General features: G+C 38.1%; 1 protein-coding gene across 1 annotated transcript in view; it reads right to left on the bottom strand.

Moving 5' to 3' along the window:
* Positions 1-17,647, bottom strand: part of IPO9 (importin 9) — a 36,523-nt gene continuing 18,876 nt past the window's right edge. The window contains exons 8-24 of the mRNA XM_053393786.1: positions 15,898-15,998; positions 15,136-15,194; positions 14,557-14,708; positions 14,203-14,301; positions 13,683-13,789; positions 12,808-12,947; positions 12,245-12,404; positions 11,758-11,984; positions 10,853-11,001; positions 9,124-9,252; positions 7,370-7,645; positions 6,635-6,801; positions 6,255-6,388; positions 5,393-5,512; positions 4,358-4,462; positions 3,983-4,059; positions 1-2,682 (exon numbers count right to left, since the gene is read on the bottom strand). Coding sequence (XP_053249761.1) covers positions 2,572-2,682; positions 3,983-4,059; positions 4,358-4,462; positions 5,393-5,512; positions 6,255-6,388; positions 6,635-6,801; positions 7,370-7,645; positions 9,124-9,252; positions 10,853-11,001; positions 11,758-11,984; positions 12,245-12,404; positions 12,808-12,947; positions 13,683-13,789; positions 14,203-14,301; positions 14,557-14,708; positions 15,136-15,194; positions 15,898-15,998 — 2,313 coding nt within the window. The 3' untranslated portion in view covers positions 1-2,571. The remainder of the gene's footprint in view (positions 2,683-3,982; positions 4,060-4,357; positions 4,463-5,392; positions 5,513-6,254; positions 6,389-6,634; positions 6,802-7,369; positions 7,646-9,123; positions 9,253-10,852; positions 11,002-11,757; positions 11,985-12,244; positions 12,405-12,807; positions 12,948-13,682; positions 13,790-14,202; positions 14,302-14,556; positions 14,709-15,135; positions 15,195-15,897; positions 15,999-17,647) is intronic.

Genomic DNA, 17,647 nt, shown 5'->3' with positions numbered 1-17,647 from the left:
AAAGAATTGCAAATGTCGTAGCTTTTGATACTGCCCTCTTCAAGAAGTTGGCGTCACTATTTGACACCATTTCCATAAAATAGTCTAAATTCAGCTTCAATTTAGAAATGGTTTATAAACTATTAAAAAAAAAATATTTTTCTCAGCTATCCCCAGTCTTGCCACCTAGTTGGTTGTTACAGGAATAAGCAGGAGGAATACCCCTCACTGTACTTAACATATATAAATAGGTTTTTATTAGGAAGACATTTAAGATCGCTAACTTCACAAGAATGTCAGCTATCTGTATGTTTTGTCTTGGCACAGTGGTCCTAAATTTGTGGAGTGCTAGAAATTGCATTGTTTTATGCTACCCTCTCATATGCCACTATGAGAGAGATGACTCATAGTTCAGACCATTGCTTTCACTTCAGCTTCTTTGCCCTAGCCTAATATTTGCCTGAAGATACACATGTGGCTAACTGCTATTTTCGCAATTTTTCGGAAGTGGATCCATAGCAAACAGGTTATTTTTTAAAATCTTCATGCAGTAAGCATTTTTTAAAAAAAATCATGTTGTGCAGTAATAGATTAAGTTGGTATGGACTGACAATAAGAAAGTGAAGTTATAGCTTCTGATACTACAAAGAAAATTAGACATTGTTGCTCTGTAGATTTTTTAAAAAGTTTATTATTTTGTAAAACTCTTGTAACTCAGGCAACAGCCTCTAATGCAAGAACAGAACTTCAATGAGACTGCTTCTTACTGGCAAATTAGGCTCGAGTATAAAAATGCTGTCAGGAAACAACTTGAGTTGGAGAGACATGCATCCTACATACTGTATCTCAATTAGATTTAACAAAAATACAAAATAAACTTACCTTCAATTGTTTTTTGTACTGTTCTAAAAACTATTTTAGCTGGTTTTATGGTATATTTGTAAATTGCCTTAAGGCATATGCAAACAGCAATTCATTGATGAGTAAATAATAACCTGGTCCAAATGTGCTCATACATTCCAATTGAATTACGGGGAGGGTGGAACTACAGTTAATATTGGTCCCTCAATTAACAGTCTCTTTTTTTTACACTCAGCATGCAAAGCTAAGCTTGGCCCCAGCACGTTTGAGATCTTATTTCCCTTGCTGAACCCCTACTGCTTTTTCCTCCTTGGCAGTGTCCTGCAATTACGCAGTTGAAGTCTCAAGTTGGGGCTGAAAGCTCTGACAGCTATTAAACTGAAACACTCCCCAAACCTCCAGCTTCTCACGATTCATTAAATTTTATCCATTGAACATGAATAAAGTATTATAAATCCAGTTTTCAGACCTGGCAGCCATCACTCTCCTCCATCATACAGTATCTCATCCAAACTGTTGTAATACACACATGAACTGTCTCTACTGTATTTTTATAAAGTTGATAGATCATGACATCATTAAATTACATCATTAAATTTGGGTTTAATTTTGGAAGACTCATATAACCTTTAACATAAAAACCAGTGAAACAAGCTGTGCAATACCTTAAATTAAAGATGCCTATACCTTGTTCAATGCAGTGGCAATTAAAGGCTGGTATGCTTTTCACACGTGAATTTTAAAGAGATTACCAAAGGATGCAACTTTGTTACCTGGATATTTTAAAAAGAATGATAACAATGGAGGTTTGAACAGTTTTATTTTTCTTTCCCAAAAAGGGAGGAAAAAGGCAAAGAGGTGTTGTGAGATGCATCACTGTACTTGCAGATTAGCCAGTAAATGTTAATTTTGTGGCCCTATAAAAATACACATACTAATTTGTGGACTACAGCTTAGCCATATTGTGTGATTTGTGCATGTGAAGGAAGCAAAAGGTATATGAAAGCTGTATTCATGGAGTAAATAGACAAGTTAAATACAATCAAGATTTTGTATAAAAATGTTTGGTTGCAAAACCAGTCATCAGTAACCACAGGAACTGAGTTTTTAGCAAGCCTGCTCAGAATGGGTGCATGATAGCTTTAGTAAAGAATCATGAGAATAACGGAGCTCACATAGGAGTCGTTTACTTCTATATATGAACGGTAAACAATTTTATTTTTTCAGGTTTTAATCCAAGCTCTTGTATTGTAAGTGGATTCCATTTCCACTCAAGTGTCGGTAAAAAGATGCCATATGGTAAGATCAAGATAATTTACCCTGTGTAACAGAAGTGCAAAGTGGGACAAAACTTCCCAGTTTCAATACACATCCGAACGAATGGCGATGTCGTCCTCATTTCATTAAGCTGTGCTGTGAAAAGTCAGTGAAGTGCTTTTTCAGTGGAGGAGAGAAAGTTGGCTTTAGGGCACAATACTTAAATTTTCTCCTGAAAAGCTGATCTGAAGAATAGTGTTCCCGTTGTGCAAACCCAGTGTGCAAAATTCTATGCACATCTGCCTCTTGTTGCCTTCAACAATCCTTCTCTTAACCCTACATCATGATAAGATAAGGAACAGTTCCTCAAAATAAAGATAATCACATCTGGTGAATAATGGAAGATGTTTCAAGTCACAAAACGTGAAATAAACCAGAAAAATATTTTCCAGATATGTTCACAATGCTCAGGATTTATAAGCCAATGGTCTGAAGAACTCTTCTTTCATTCTCATTGAGGTGGTCTGAGAACATTGCATAGCAAGGCTGCTGTGCAAACTGACATAAGAAGTTTGTAAGGTAAGCCTATAAGGAAGACAAATAGTTGTCAATTCATTTCCACAGGATACTGCACAATTATTTATACGTGAAATTATTCTATAATACAGAAGAACAATATACAGTGGTGCCCCACAAGACGAATGCCTCGCAAAACGAAAAACACACAAGAAGAAAGGGTTTTTCGGTTTTTGCGTCGCTTCGCAAGACGATTTTCCCTATGGGCTTGCTTCGCAAGACGAAAACGTCTTGTGAGTTCGTTCGCTTTTTTCCTAAAGCCGCTTGAAGAGGCGCAGTTGTGACGGACCGTGCTTCGCAAGACGAAAAACATCGCAAGACGAAAAGACTCGCGGAACGAATTAATTTCGTCTTGCGAGGCACCACTGTATTAATGCAAGAGAGTGATAACAATATAAAATGCTCAAGACCTTAGTTTAAAGGTCTTAAACCCTTAAGCCTTGTGCCTATTCCAATGTTCTTTTCATGCCAGGCAAAATACCTTTTTATTTTTCCACCTGAATCGCTCCCTGTCAGATACTAATACTAATCTGTCACTGCTTTGCTTTTATTGCTTCTGTTGTTTTAGTTTATTTTGTTTTGGTATGATTTTACTAGTTATTTTAAAATAAATGATTGCGTTTTAACCCCAAAGAGGAGTTTTATCAAATTCTAATTTCAATTTTGATTTATTTCATTTTTCTTATACATCAGACTCAGTATTATATAGCTCTCTTGCTGTTAAAAGAAACTTTCCTGAAAGATGAACCTTCCTCTCCAAATACAAACGCTCCACTGACTACAACAACTCAATGGCATTAATCCTTAGTTACAAAATTTGTGTTGGGATAATATAACAGCAAAGCAGTTTGGGAAGGGGGAAAGAAGCAGAACATTTTCAGTCATTTTCCCACTCAAAATTAGAACTCCAGATGCTTCCTGTCCCAAGATTTAAAAAGCTTTTCTCTTTAAAGAACAGAAGCAGAGCACTATTACATCCCAATATTCAGGACCACTGGTTGGCAACACAGAGAAATCTAGATTGTTCTTTCTGAGTCCCCTTATTTACTGACCATCAGATGGATGTACTGATTTTTGTCTACAGCCTTATGTGTGGTGCTATGCATTACTGTGAGATAAAGCTTTCAAAGTTAATTACAGTAGCTTCGTGCTGTTGTGAGGGCATGTTAAACAGATGAGAATAAATATTCAAGTCAGTATTCAACAGTATTAACTGTATTCCAGGTATTTGAATAAGTATTTTAAAAGATTAGAATAAGTATTTAAAAAGATTAGTAAACAGCAACGAAACCTTGATCATTCAACCTACCTGTAGGTCTATCTGATACAAAGGATCCTTCAGTGCATCTGGATCGTCTTCATCATCATCTTCATAATAATCGTCATCTGTAAACAAACAATGTGATATGTGAGCCATCATATTGGCAAGAAAACACCAATATGCACAATTACAGAAATATGTCTTTTTTGCATACACTTTTTGCACTGAAATGAACTACAACACTTTTATTTAGACACTGAATACATTTGAAAGAAGAAATAAATTGGTGTTATTTCAGTTCTTATACAAGTCACATTTCTAAACAACACAGTGAAAGTGGTTTGTAAAATACTTTTACTAAAGGTTTGGGTCTACCGCTCCCTGCACAAATAATCTTCACAAGTTTAGAACTGCTTTGCTCACCATACTTGTTTGTAGCAAGAATATCAGACAATAGCTGCCCTGTTAACCCTTCCTCCTCCTCGTCCTCTTCCTCTTCTTGATCTTCCCACATATCATTGGATTCCTCTGTTAATTAAGAGAGAAACAGTTTTGCCTTGAGGAGTGTGTGTTTTTGTTTTTGTTTTTGTTTTGCTTTGATGTAAAGTTCACCACCTGGACATTGCTTTTTAACTAGGAGGCATACTGGAAATTTCAATTTGGACAGAGCTGTACATTTCTGAGCAAGCAGAATATTACCAAGAAAGCTGCAATTCTCATCAAAAAGAAAAATATACTGAAAGTGCCATGGTTGACAATGGAATGCTCTATATAGGTACATAGAAAACTCAATTCTAAGCACATATACCTACAATTAAGTACTATTTTAAAATTGTATTTATTGCCAAGTAAATTTGTTATATTATTTTGGTTAGTAATTCACATACTTCTAATTGAAAATATTTGTTTCATGGAGTACTTAGTATTTCTAGTCACTGAGGAAAATTACATAGAATTGGGGCGTATAAAGGGAGCAGAGCTCTCACTGCTAAGTAAGAAGACCTATACCCAGAACTCCTATTCTCTAAACACCTGAACTCTCATGCAGCTTAGTGCAAATCTAAGATTGTCCACAGCATGTGAGCATTCTCTATGATTTATGGGTTAAAAAAATTAAAACCAAACACACACACACACACACACACACCATGCGGGCATAGTTGACATTTTGTGCTATAGAAGCAGCAGTCATATATTTTAATGTATTACATTTATATCTTACCAAGGAGCTCATTGCAGCATACTTGGGTCCCTATCCCTCCATTTTATCATCACCACTACCTTGTGAGGTAGGCTAGGTTGAAAGACAGTGATGGGCCCTAGTGTGAGATTCATGTCAGAATGGAAACGTGAACCTGGTCTTCCTAGGCCTAGTCTGAAACACTTTACCACTGCAACATATTGGATGGCACCAAATGATAACCACCATAAAGACTGAAAGTCACATCAGTGTTGTACCTTGACTCCATTCTGCAGCAGTTTGTCGAGAAGAGCTTGCTTCCATTGCATTAGAAAGTTCATTTATTATCAATTTTAAGATTTTAACTAGCAAAGGAATGTTTGTCCAGCGTTCAGGATCTGAGAAGAACAGAGGAAAAAAAGTCTATACATGCAGCTAAGAATTTAGGAAACTCGATGCAATTACGTAAACGTTCACAACTGTCTGAAGAGGCATTCCAAATCTGTTAAACTCTTTCAGTTTTTAAAGTTGTCACAAAAAGCAGCAGCAGTCAACTCTTTTCAACACTATACATTCACTATGATCCCATGAGTTTGACCAAGGTGCGGGAGGCAGTGAAAGACAGGAGTGCCTGGCATGCTCTGGTCCATGGGGTCACGAAGACTCGGACATGACTGAACGACTAAACAACAAATGATCCCTTTAACATTGTTCTCTAAACTAATGACTGAGTAGACATCCTGTTGAGCAGTAACATTTGCAGCATCAGGGAGAACTGGATGACTAAATGCCAATCCTTTGCACAGTCATCATCACTTTATCTTATTATTTTAAAGTTGGCACTCTTCTATATACGATTGCTATTTATAAGTCAGCAACTGTTCACTGTTTCTGACCAACATGCATTTAATGCATTCAACTACTATAAAATCTCTTATGTCTGTGTAAGCCTTGCATTCTACATTAGTCTGAAAAAGACCAGAAAAAGATGTACATGTCATAACTTTCAAAGCTTTTAATTCTCTGTCAGTGGCACTTAAGTCCCACTGGTTTTGATGGGAGTTGTAGCATATTTTAATGGACTTTCTATGCCTCTTACTTCTGGCTGATTCAATCTTGAAAGAATATGTTAACACTTACTTTTAGCTGCTTTTGATCGTGTGCGTATTCCTTCTTCCATATTAAATATTTCTTCTCCCTTTACCCTGATATCCTGCAGTCGCTTGTCATCTGTATTGATACCATGCTGGAGGAGTTTACACAGGGCTACAGAGCTGAAAATTTTAAGAGTCACATACTTGAAGATCAGCTCCATTCTTAGTGTCATCCTATTTACAAGACTTTAGAACTAGTTTCCCCTTATCTACAAATTTGGGGCAGAGTGGTTTGTTCAAAGAGCAGGTTATTAAAGCAAAACCAGGAACAAACAACTATAATGACATAGGATTCTTTAAAATGAAAGGTATGAGCATGCTCAATTATTTCAAGGCATACATGTGATCAAGGGATGGACACCTTACCTGACCTTGCCTTCATATTGTCCATAGAACAAATGTTGTCGACTCATCCACTCTGACATTACAAACTCCAGGGCAGGCTTGCCTGTTGGCCCAGGTAGACTACAAAGAAACTCTAGTAGTGGTTCAAGTTGAGAATGAACCAGGTGAGCAAATACCATGATCAAAGACTGCAAGAGAGACAAAGTAAGATGGACATTTTGACTTTTGTATTTTGGGAATTTCAGTCGTTTTACCAATGCTTGAAACTGAACTCAACAATAACATCCTGCAAAACCAAAAAAGGATTGCAGGATCAGTCACTGAACTTGACTGAAAAAGTTACAAAGCACCTAGTCCCCATGCATCCTGCTAAGAAGCTTAGTCATCTTTCATGATGCATCTCAAATATAATTTTAGAATTTTGCATCTCAAATATAATTTTAGAATTTTAGAAGTTCTCTGCTTAAGTAGCAGTAATGAACACAAGTTGTTTTGTACGCTAATACAATGTTTGTGGTAATCATAGGGAATATACTGTTTCATAAGCAATGGATAAACAAACTTGTGAGTTCAGTTCAGAACACCCACTTACAACTGGAATGCCATCCCGCCAGGCATTAGTGAACATATCCCTCACCAAATTGGCTTTGCTCTAAGCCAGGTCAACTTCATGTATAAAACTACAGGATAGCTAAATACATCAAGGGGTTTGGGCAAGGCAACTCATTTTATCAACTTAAGTTTTGAGCCTCTTACCTGCATTACAGTGAGTGTTTCTGCTTGCTGCATTTTACTAAGAATTGCTCTCAGAATCTGGTCGAGATTCTCTCCTAATTCACTCCCTGCTTTAGAAATCAACGTGGAAACTAATCTGCCTACAAAGGCAGCTGTGAATTCTGAAGTGCGTGGATCAAGAAGCTGGCTCACCACCTGCATCACATACCACAGTCCATTGTGGCCTTGCTCATCATGCCACTGTGCAATTTGCTCCAGAGCGACTGAAATATATGCACGTAGACACTCACCACCATTCTGAAAGAACAAAGCACGTGAGAATACACACTTTCAAGCTACCAAGTGCTTCAGACATTTAACAAACAGCATTATAGGCCCAAAGGAAACAAATTAACTGGCAAGAGATTGTACGAGTCAAAAACTGTATGTGGAATATCTTTTTCATGCAAACTTGCTCCTTTCCTTTTATAAAAGGGCTAGGAAATAGTCCTGAGTGCCACCAAAACATGTTTATCTGGCAAAATTTGCACTTGGGAACTATCTGTTATGATGACAATATTCTGAGCTCATGCACTTAACATTGAGAGAATGCTATGAAAACACAGGATGCATTTCTGAACCTGGAACTATATCTGAATGGTTCCAAAGCGTATAAACATGATCTACAGCCAGCCAGCTATGAAAGACTCAACTGGGGAAATGTTACTTATTAAGCAATGACAACTTACCTGTATTGCAGTAGTACCAGTGCCAACAAAGACATGATGGACAGGACCCCATAATTCATTAGTTTATGCTTTATGAGTTATTGTTTTGGATTTGAATGGGAACTACCTTTCCTATGAAATCAAGGTCAGTGAAGCTTGGCCCAAGTGCATGCAAACTCTATTATGTATTATTTATTTCATTTATTCATCACTTTGCTGACAAAAGTGATCTACTTAAACCAATTACAAGAGCACAACCAAAAACTATTTTAAAAATCTACACAAACAGAAGACAGGTCTTAAAGATCCTGCCCCACTACAAGAAATCGCAAGTACTTAATAACGTTCAAATTACTGGTCAAAAGCCCATGTAAAAAGGAACGTTTTAGCCTGCCACCTAAAAATGGATAAAGATGATACCAGGCAAGCCTCTGGGGAGCATTCTACAAACAGGAGCCACCACTGAAAAGGCCCATTCTCATGTTTCCACCCGTCAGAATTTCTGTGGAAGGGGTACATGGAGAAGGGTCTCAGATGATGATCACAATGTCCAGGTTGGTTTATGTGAGGAGCTTGGACTTAACTCACAACCTCCTTTCAAATATTCTTCCGTGAATATATTTCATCTTTAGGTTTCTTGCTTCTCTCCAATTCATTCATATAATTTGAGTTGTGTTAATAGTCTAAGAATAGACAGTCTCCTATGAAAAGTTGTATCAGTCTACAATAAAAAGCTACTAAAAAATATTCTCAAAGTACTATAAAACCCATTTACTTCTCTTAATTCATTCTATTATAAATTACCAAAAAAAAAAAAAAAAAAGAGAGGAGCACGAGGTACTCACTCGCTCTGGTATTTTGGGGGCTTAAGCAAGGTAAATTTCAAGTTACTATGACCAAGAATTATAATAAAAACAAGATACTTGTGCTTTCAATAACAGATCCAGTTGCAATTTCCAGTCCATAAACCTAAATATGATATGCAGTATGAAGTGGTTGGCTTCAACTCAGAAGCTTCCAGACAATGCAAGATCTAACAAAAACTTCCCTCTTCCAAAAAATGATTACCTGCATGGTAGCATGGTCATCTGTGTGCAGACTACACTGAGCCACAGCAGGAAAAGCTTGGCAGATTAGGAGCTGTGAAAGGGGAGGTTTAGTATTCCTCACAACAGTTGTTAATATGTCTATTGAAGTCTGAAAAAGAAAAATTCAGATAGATGTTGAGTAGTTTTGGAATAAGGAGACACAGCACAACGTCAGGAAAGGAGCAGATCAATTTGCAGAAAACATTTTTGTCATCTGCAAAATATTCTTGCAGAGATTCTTCCAGATGGTCGCATCAAGAGTAGTCAGAAGAGTGGTAGTTTTAGTGTGCTGGCTGGAACCAAATTAAGATGTTGAACTTAGGTCCTGTTGAACTCAAAGTGTTTCATTAGTCATGACTAGCTCTCATGGAAATAAATTATATTTAAATTCAACTAACGTGCCCTGGTCCAAACACTGTGAAAAATCCTCTCAATCTGGTTAATGGTTCAGTTTTCACCAAGAAACAGTTACTGAAATAACTGTGACACCTAAAGGAACAAAGACAAGGTATGTGCACTGTTCTCAAAATAGATACAGTGGGAGCACATCTTACATGCGTTCTGTTTATGCAGATCCAGATGAAGTGGGTCTTCCTCAAGAGGGGAGCAAATGGGGGGGATCCCATTTCAAAATGGTGTTCCCATCACTTCTTCACAAGGAATATCCCCCAGTGGAATGGAAAAGGGCACCCCCAGGGGCTTCCCAGTTAGCAATGGCCCACCCCACCTGGCCCCATCACTCCTATCCCTCTCCACATGTGCCTTGGCAACAGAGGTGAGCTACCACTGCTCTCCTGGCTTCCAAACATAGCATGTTGCTTGAATGAGAGGGAGAGGCACAGGGAGCTTGGCACTGTGTAGCTGTAGAGTAGAGGACTGGTTCCACTTTATTGTACAATACTGAACTCACAGCACCTTATCCCTGCCTCACTTCCTCCAGTATGTGCCAGCAACATGCTGTGTTTGGAAGGTGGGAGAGCAGCGGTGCCCAGCCTCTGCCACCCTGCTGGCTGCCAATAAAAGAGAGGGTGAACCCAGCAGTGCTGTACTTCTTGAGGCCATTAGGTAGCTGGAGGTGGTGGGTTCATAGTGGCAGGGGACAGGGAGAAGGGATGAAGAGGCAGGGCAGATCTGCAAGTGCCAAAGAAGCTGGGAAAGGCTGCTGGGTTGTAGCAGCAGTTGGCGGGTTGCTCAAGTGCTTGTTGCTGCCAGTGAGAGGAAAAATGACCTGTTGCTGCTGGTGATGGAGGTTCTTCTTCCTACAGGCAACTCTCCACTTACACGGGGGTTATGTTCTGAGCCCCTGCATGCATAAGTGAAATGCGCGTAAGTGGGGAGCACCCTGGAGAGTCCTTGTGGCTTGCAAAGAGACCATCCCCAGAGCCCAAAGAGGCCATCCTTTTGAGGCTCTGGAGTCTCCCCGTAAGCCAGACTTTCCAGGTCTCTCCCACTACTTTCAGGTTCCTGGCACTGTGCATGTGTGCGGTTGTATGCAAGTAGATTGCGTGCAAGTTGGGAGTTGCCTGTACACAATTTTGTGTATATGTGCTTTGTCAGAAACCAAGCCCACACATAAGACACGATTCAACTGTATGCCCTTCTCTTCCATGATTATGTATTTTTCAGTAATAAAAAGTATTTCTGTTTTTATAAACCGCATTAGGATATATAAAGCATTTCACGTTCTGAGAAGATACCCTCATACTTACTGCACAAAGCCCTGCTGGAATCTTATCAGCAGGAGCCTGCATGATGCTGACAAGGGTTGGGATCAATCGCATCTGCATTGCATCTTGGCAGGCTTCTATTTGTGCTAATTCCTTAAAGATATCTTGGGCAAGTGAGGCCACAACAGGATCTAAAGCAAGAAAAACACCCAATTACCAAGAGTATAAAATTACATCAAATTATATTACTGAAGTAAGGAAATGCGGCGTGCTAATTTTAAATTCTCCTGGATCAAATATGATGCTCTTCCATTATATGTGGCAGGGTTCCTCCTTTCTGCCTAAACAAAGCAGTTTGTTTTAAATTATAAAGGTCAGAAAGAAAGTCACAGCTGTGATGTCTGCCTTTGGTGATTCATGCATTATATGTGGGGATGCCTTAGCTTGACTCGTCTGCAGTCCCAATGTCATAATACCTGGTTAGAAATATCAACAATCAAAAGACTAAACAGTGGGAAAGAATGCTTGATTTCCACATACTTAAAATATGTCCCTTGCTCCTAGCTACTAACAGTAATTATTAAATGCAAAGGGCGGAAGAGGTGCTACCAGAACTGGGTGAAGAAAGATGCAGAGATTCTGATCAACCACACCTCAAAATTTCTAGCATTATTTACGAGAAAACAGGATTGAAATAATATATAGCTCTAATTATTATAACTACAAGTTCACCAAGCTCTAGTTGGGGCATTTTCACAGATTAAGAAATGAGCATGTCAAATACAATTTCTTGATGGATTTTCCTATCCACGGAAATTTCACTGTTGTCTTTCACAACAAGGCATTGGGACAGCCAACACATACATAACCCTGTTAACTGAAGATAGTTTCATGAAGATTATCTGTATCCATAATATGATCATTAATAGTTTTGCCTGAGCACATACCATTACTATATTTGAGAAAGATGGCAATGGTGAAGGGGCAGATCTTGTTCTCTACACTTGCTGTAAAGGCTGGATCTACTGTGCAAACAATGCAAAGTGTTTCCATCACAAGATTGAGGACCTCAGAACTAAACTGAGCTGCTAAGTGAATTAGTCCATCAAGGATACTGGGAAGGAAAGGCTGCAAGACGTGGGTGCTTTCAGATATCTTCAACTGGTCACAGTACCTAGGAGGGAAAACCCAAAAAACATCAACAGTCAGTAATACAGTAATGGTGTCCAATATTTCTTTCAGGCTGCAATCCTATCCATACTTATCCAGACATAAGTCTGGTTAGGGCTTATTTCTGAGTACATATGCACTGTCATAATCACAGTGTCAAGATTACAGCTTCAACATTTCACCTGTCACAGCAAGAAATTGTGAACATTTCCTTTTATCAGCCTACAATCAACTAATATAGGTTCTATTTCTTGACCTACTTACCCCCAAATAGCCCTTACTGCAGAAATTCGAACAGAAGGGGGTTGAGTTTCATGAAGACCACTAACTGTGGCTTGTAGGAACTGCTGGATGAGCTCTGGAGACATTGCGACTGTGAAACGACTGGCAGCCCAAAGAGCACGACCAAGGAGGAAAGGAGACACTGGAAGAAGGAAAAAAGCGTTCGTGCATTTCTCCCTCATTACCATTAAACAGAAGGATCCAATATATTATTGAGAAGAGCTGTATACAGTTACAGAATGCTCTTCAACTGTTTACTCATTGTAACTTTACTGAAATTAATGGACTTAACTTAGTCATCTTCATTAATTGCAATGGGTCTACTCAGAGTAAAATGCCTCTTCCACACTGAAGCTCCCTCTATTTACATTTTATGGACTTCATTTTAGCAAATGTCTCCCTCCTGCGTTAATATTTTGATGTTAATGTTTTAGGCTAGTTTATCTTTTTTAAGTTTAGAAATCTATGGGTAACAATTTCTCCAATACAGCTTGAGTTTCAGGTTATTTTCTAGGAACCAATCAGCAAACCAAATGATGAAGTACCTGACAGGTTGAGGTCTGCAAGAACTACATTTGTTAGAAATCCATGCATATCAAAGTGTATTCTACCATTCTTCACACTGTCTGTGATAAGAGATTTGACAGAACCTAAAGCCAGCATGCAAGCTTCATGTATCTTCCACCTGTAATAAATAAATAAGTTACTTAGGTCTTCCAGTATTCATTTTTCTATTTTAATTCTGGAGAAATTATACAAATATCTTTTGTTACCCTTAATAACACAAAAGGTAAATATTTGTATATATTAACTGTAAACATGGAGTACTGTATACCGTATTTTTCGCCCCATAGGGCACACCGCCCCATAGGACGCACCTAGGGTTTTTTTTTGGGGGGGGGGAATAAAGAAAAAAAAATTATTTTCCCCCCAAGTGCGGGGCTGGCGCGGGGGAAGCCCGAGCTTCCCGAGCTTCCCCCGACCCCAGCCCCGAGAACAGCCTGCTATCCGCAAGCCTATGGAGCCCGGGGGAAGTCGTGCCAGTCTCTCCAGGCTTGCGGAGAGCTGCACAAAGCCCAGGACTGCATCTCTATGGTAGCTTTTGTTATGTGAATGGTGTCACAGACCCACTAGGTGTATTACATAGACCCCCAATTGGGAACTTAGATTATAAGATGCATAGTTCCCCCCCCCAAAAAAAATCCTACAATAATTTGGATAATCTAACTGGCATTTGAATAATACCAATATAGTGCATATGCACTATAAATACAAATTTAACAGCTGGTAACTGGAATAGTTAAGACTGTCAGTTAATATCATTTCTGACTACATCAATCAATGAAACTGATTTGTTTTCGTTGCCTGCTAAATAATCTGAGATAGTACCATCAAATGAATAGCTGCCACCCAGTCTTACCAATGCTCAGCACCACTGTTTTTAGCTTGCTCAGCTTCCTGCAAGTGTCTTGTAGCTGCTGCAGCCAATGCTGTTGCACTCTCATTCTGGAAATCAGTTGCAACAGCCTACACAGAAATATGACAATAGGATACATTTTGCAGACAAGAAAAAAGGGAACTCATTTCACACTACACCTTGTTGAAAATAAAGCTAGATGTTTAAGTACATAGTCCCAGAACACAGAGAATCTGGGCATGGTAGAAATGCCCTCAACTCTTCATTCTCTGTTTCAGATTGACTTTTTCCAAGATGCTTAGTGGAATATCCAAAGAGAATGAAATCACAGAATCATACGAGTTGGAAGGGATTTTGAGGGCCATCTAATTCAATGTAGGAATCTCAACTAAATCATACATGAAGTGGCTCTAAAGAAAATACTCAAGTTCCATGTATATGGGTTTGTATTTGTGTATAAGCTGCATTTGAAAAATCACTACTATTTACCATTACTGCAAAAACACTGCATATTATTTCTTACCAGCAGTAAGTCCTGTGCAGCAATCCTAACTGTGTAGGAAAATGTATCATCATCTTCATCTTCAACAAACTGTTGTGGGTTTGCAGTCCAGACTTTTATCTAAGAAGGAAAGCACAGTACTTATAGGAAACCCTTAGCCTATTCAGGAATACATGCAACTAAATTACCGTAACCAACACATGCAGAAAGGTTCCAAAGTTATTTTTCAGATCACTGGAGACTATTACAAAGGAACTGATTCAATAATCATAAATATTGTATCTTCTACCACTAAGTTCTAACCAGCTTTAAAGGCTGTATACCGAAGCGTTAAAAATCTTTTTCTAAATAATAATGTACAGTAAATATATTTACCTGCTCTTCTGTAATCTGCATATAGAGAATGATGTAATATATTAGCTCTGGCAACGCTTTCTTCACTGTGCTTTTAAATTTGTGGTTTTCCAACAGAGCATGAACAAACTCAAATATGCTGAATACTAGGTTTTCAAAGCCCAAAACTTCACCTAAATTTGAAAAAAGTAAAGATTGTTAAAGTCAAACTTTTTTGTGATAGGAAAAAATTATGAATAGTTTCCAAAATTAATTCAACTTATTGCATGACAGTCAAATTATTCCTTTTTTTTACACAGTTTCAAATCTTTGCCAAAAGCAAGTATCTTGTTGTTTATGTTGCTGTTTTAACATTTAAAATCTCAACTATAGTTATACAGAAATATATTAAAAATTATTGGCTTCACCTAAGTTAGTCAGTTTTTAATTTTTTTCCAAGGTTTCCAGCAAATAGTACTTAATCTTATAATATTCACACAGCATGCTTTTCAAGGATGACTTCTTTCTTCTAGAGATCCATGTGCTGTGAGTTTCTTACAGATGTTTCTTATAGATGTTTAGATAGAGTTTCAATCACACCTGTAACAGTGAGTTTCTTACCATCAGAATCCACTGGGTCTTCTACTTCTTCTGTGTAATTTACTTCTGTTCTCACATAGGTATGTTAGTTAAGGAGAAATAGATTCAATTGACATACTACCAGATCATGGCACCTTTTTTTAAGGACCAAATCCTTTGCAATGAAATTACTATACTTCAGTCAGCGTAAGTGAGCAACAATAACACTTGAACAGGAAATCAATACCATATTGTGGCTAATTCTTTTTTAAAAAATAGACAAACTGGCTGCATATCACAGCCACCTTTATTAGAGACGTTAAAATGATTTTTTCTCGCAACTGTTGATTATGTGATACTTTTTTCTCAGGATTGTAAGCCACTTAGAGCATAATCTTTTTGTGAAGAGGTGGTATACAAATAAAGTGATAATGAGATATTCTAAGGTCCAAACAACAAATTATGACACAGATGCATCCATGTTCTTTCTTAGAACATGCATCCATGTTCTTTAAGGAGGCCCATTCTGTATCAGGCCTAGGTTGAGGGTGTCCCCTCAAAGCTGCTATTTGTTCCAGTAGCCAAAATATTCAAGCATGCCTTCACCTTCTCATGTCAATCTTCTCAGTAAGATATATTATTCAGAAATGCCACAGAACTAATTCTTTCAGCCTCAAGTCATTTGCTTGTGAGTAAAATGCTTGTTGCATGTTCAAGTTTACACCACCACTGTTTACTTTTTCCTACCTTAGTACTTCTTTCTAGAAAATCTGCTCTTATTTCAAAATGCAGAAAAAAGGATATAAGGCTGCACTTTCTGTAAGTGTATTCCACACAATAGGAAGGATCTGTTGCATGGAGGAAATCATATGCCTTGGGTAGTTTTTCACTAAGGCTGTCACTGCCTGCAGAAGGAAAGGATCCTTACAATCATTTTTTTACAAAATTAGTAATTTTCCCTCTAAAAACCACTATATTCACATTTCTCCATCTGAAGAATAGACTTGTCTGATATATATGCAAGTGAATATTAATACTGAAATGGGTAATTAAATGAACACAAACGTGAATCTATTATTCTCTGATTCTATGATCCATAGACATAGTATGACCCGTAGATTCATTTATGTCATTAGGAGGTAGTAGCTGACAATTGATGGGAGATCTAGAAAGCCATGTCCATCTTTAAGAACCCAACCGGAAACATATTACTGGCTTACGAAAAGCTAATTCATGGGTTCTGACAAAGGACAAGCAAAGGGTTGCACACAAACCCCTAGCCTTATATGCTCCAATCTCATTCTAGATAAATTAACTATATAATAAAATATCCTGGAGTAATTTCTAACAAGGCATTCATATCACTTCGCCAGGAGTAGCATTTGTAAAATGAATACTTATTTTTGATCCCTAACAGAGCTATTTTACTGCTATGTAAGGGTTTCTAAAGAAAGATATTTCCTAAAACTCTGTTGTGTTGTATTTTATTTACCTAAATTTAATGGCACCTGCTATTAGCTGCTATATTAGTATTGTTATAATGTCACATACCATGAATGAATGAATTTATTAATACGGTCACAGACCAGCGTCAACACACACAATATCACAGATCATAAAAAATATATATCAGAAATACAAAAGACAATATGAATATAACAAGGATTTAAATATTAAAATTAAAATTAATTATTAGCGTGCCCCCTGTAATTAACATTTAGGGGTTTAGTCACTATGGAATACCACTTGCTTCCTGCGATTGATTGCAGACGCACAGAATTTAGCTACATTTAATGTAGTCTTGGGATTCTTGTCCTCTAGCAGTAGTTTTAAACTATGGTGTTCCGATTCTTTCCTGGACTTTTGCAAAACAGGTGTAATAAAAGTCAAAAGTATATCCTCATAAAAACGACAACGTAATAGTACATGTGAAGCAGTTTCAACTTCCAACGAGCCACAAGGGCAGACCCGTGCTGTGTATGGTTTACCCTCAAATCTGCCCTGAAGTAAGGCAGAAGGGAGAACGTTGAATCTGGCGAGGGTAAAAGACCGTCTGTATTTGGGTACCTGAAGACCTGACAGATAGTTAGCTGGAGAGAAACCTCTCCCATGGTCCCTTATTGCTGGATGTTTAATCATTTCGCTCATGTGGCATTGTAATTCTACGTCCCAGATACGCTGGCGAATTGTAGTCCTAGCTTTCTCGAAGCCTGTCGCTATCAAGGTCTGCTGTGGGATCCCCAAGCCTTTAAGCTTTTCCAGCAGTGTAGCTTTCCATTTGGATTGGTAGGTATCTAGTAAGGTTAAAGGTGCCAGCCCAACCGGGAAGAAAATAAGCTTTAGCCAATAATGGATCTTCAATATCCATATCCGAGTACTGATAGGAATTTGCCCAACACCAAACGGACCGCTATGTTGGATACGCAAGAGGGGATCCCCAGCAGGCAGCGGAAAAACTTAGTTTGGAATGCCTCTAAGAGAGTAAGGTTTTTAAAGCTGCAGATCTGGGATCCATATAACAATTGTGATAGTATTTTGGAAGCAAAGACCTGGG

Source organism: Podarcis raffonei, chromosome 6 (assembly GCF_027172205.1).
Source record: "Podarcis raffonei isolate rPodRaf1 chromosome 6, rPodRaf1.pri, whole genome shotgun sequence".
Lineage (NCBI taxonomy): Eukaryota > Metazoa > Chordata > Lepidosauria > Squamata > Lacertidae > Podarcis > Podarcis raffonei.
The sequence above is the reverse complement of the archived record's forward strand: the minus strand, read 5'-3'. Positions and strand labels throughout refer to the sequence as shown.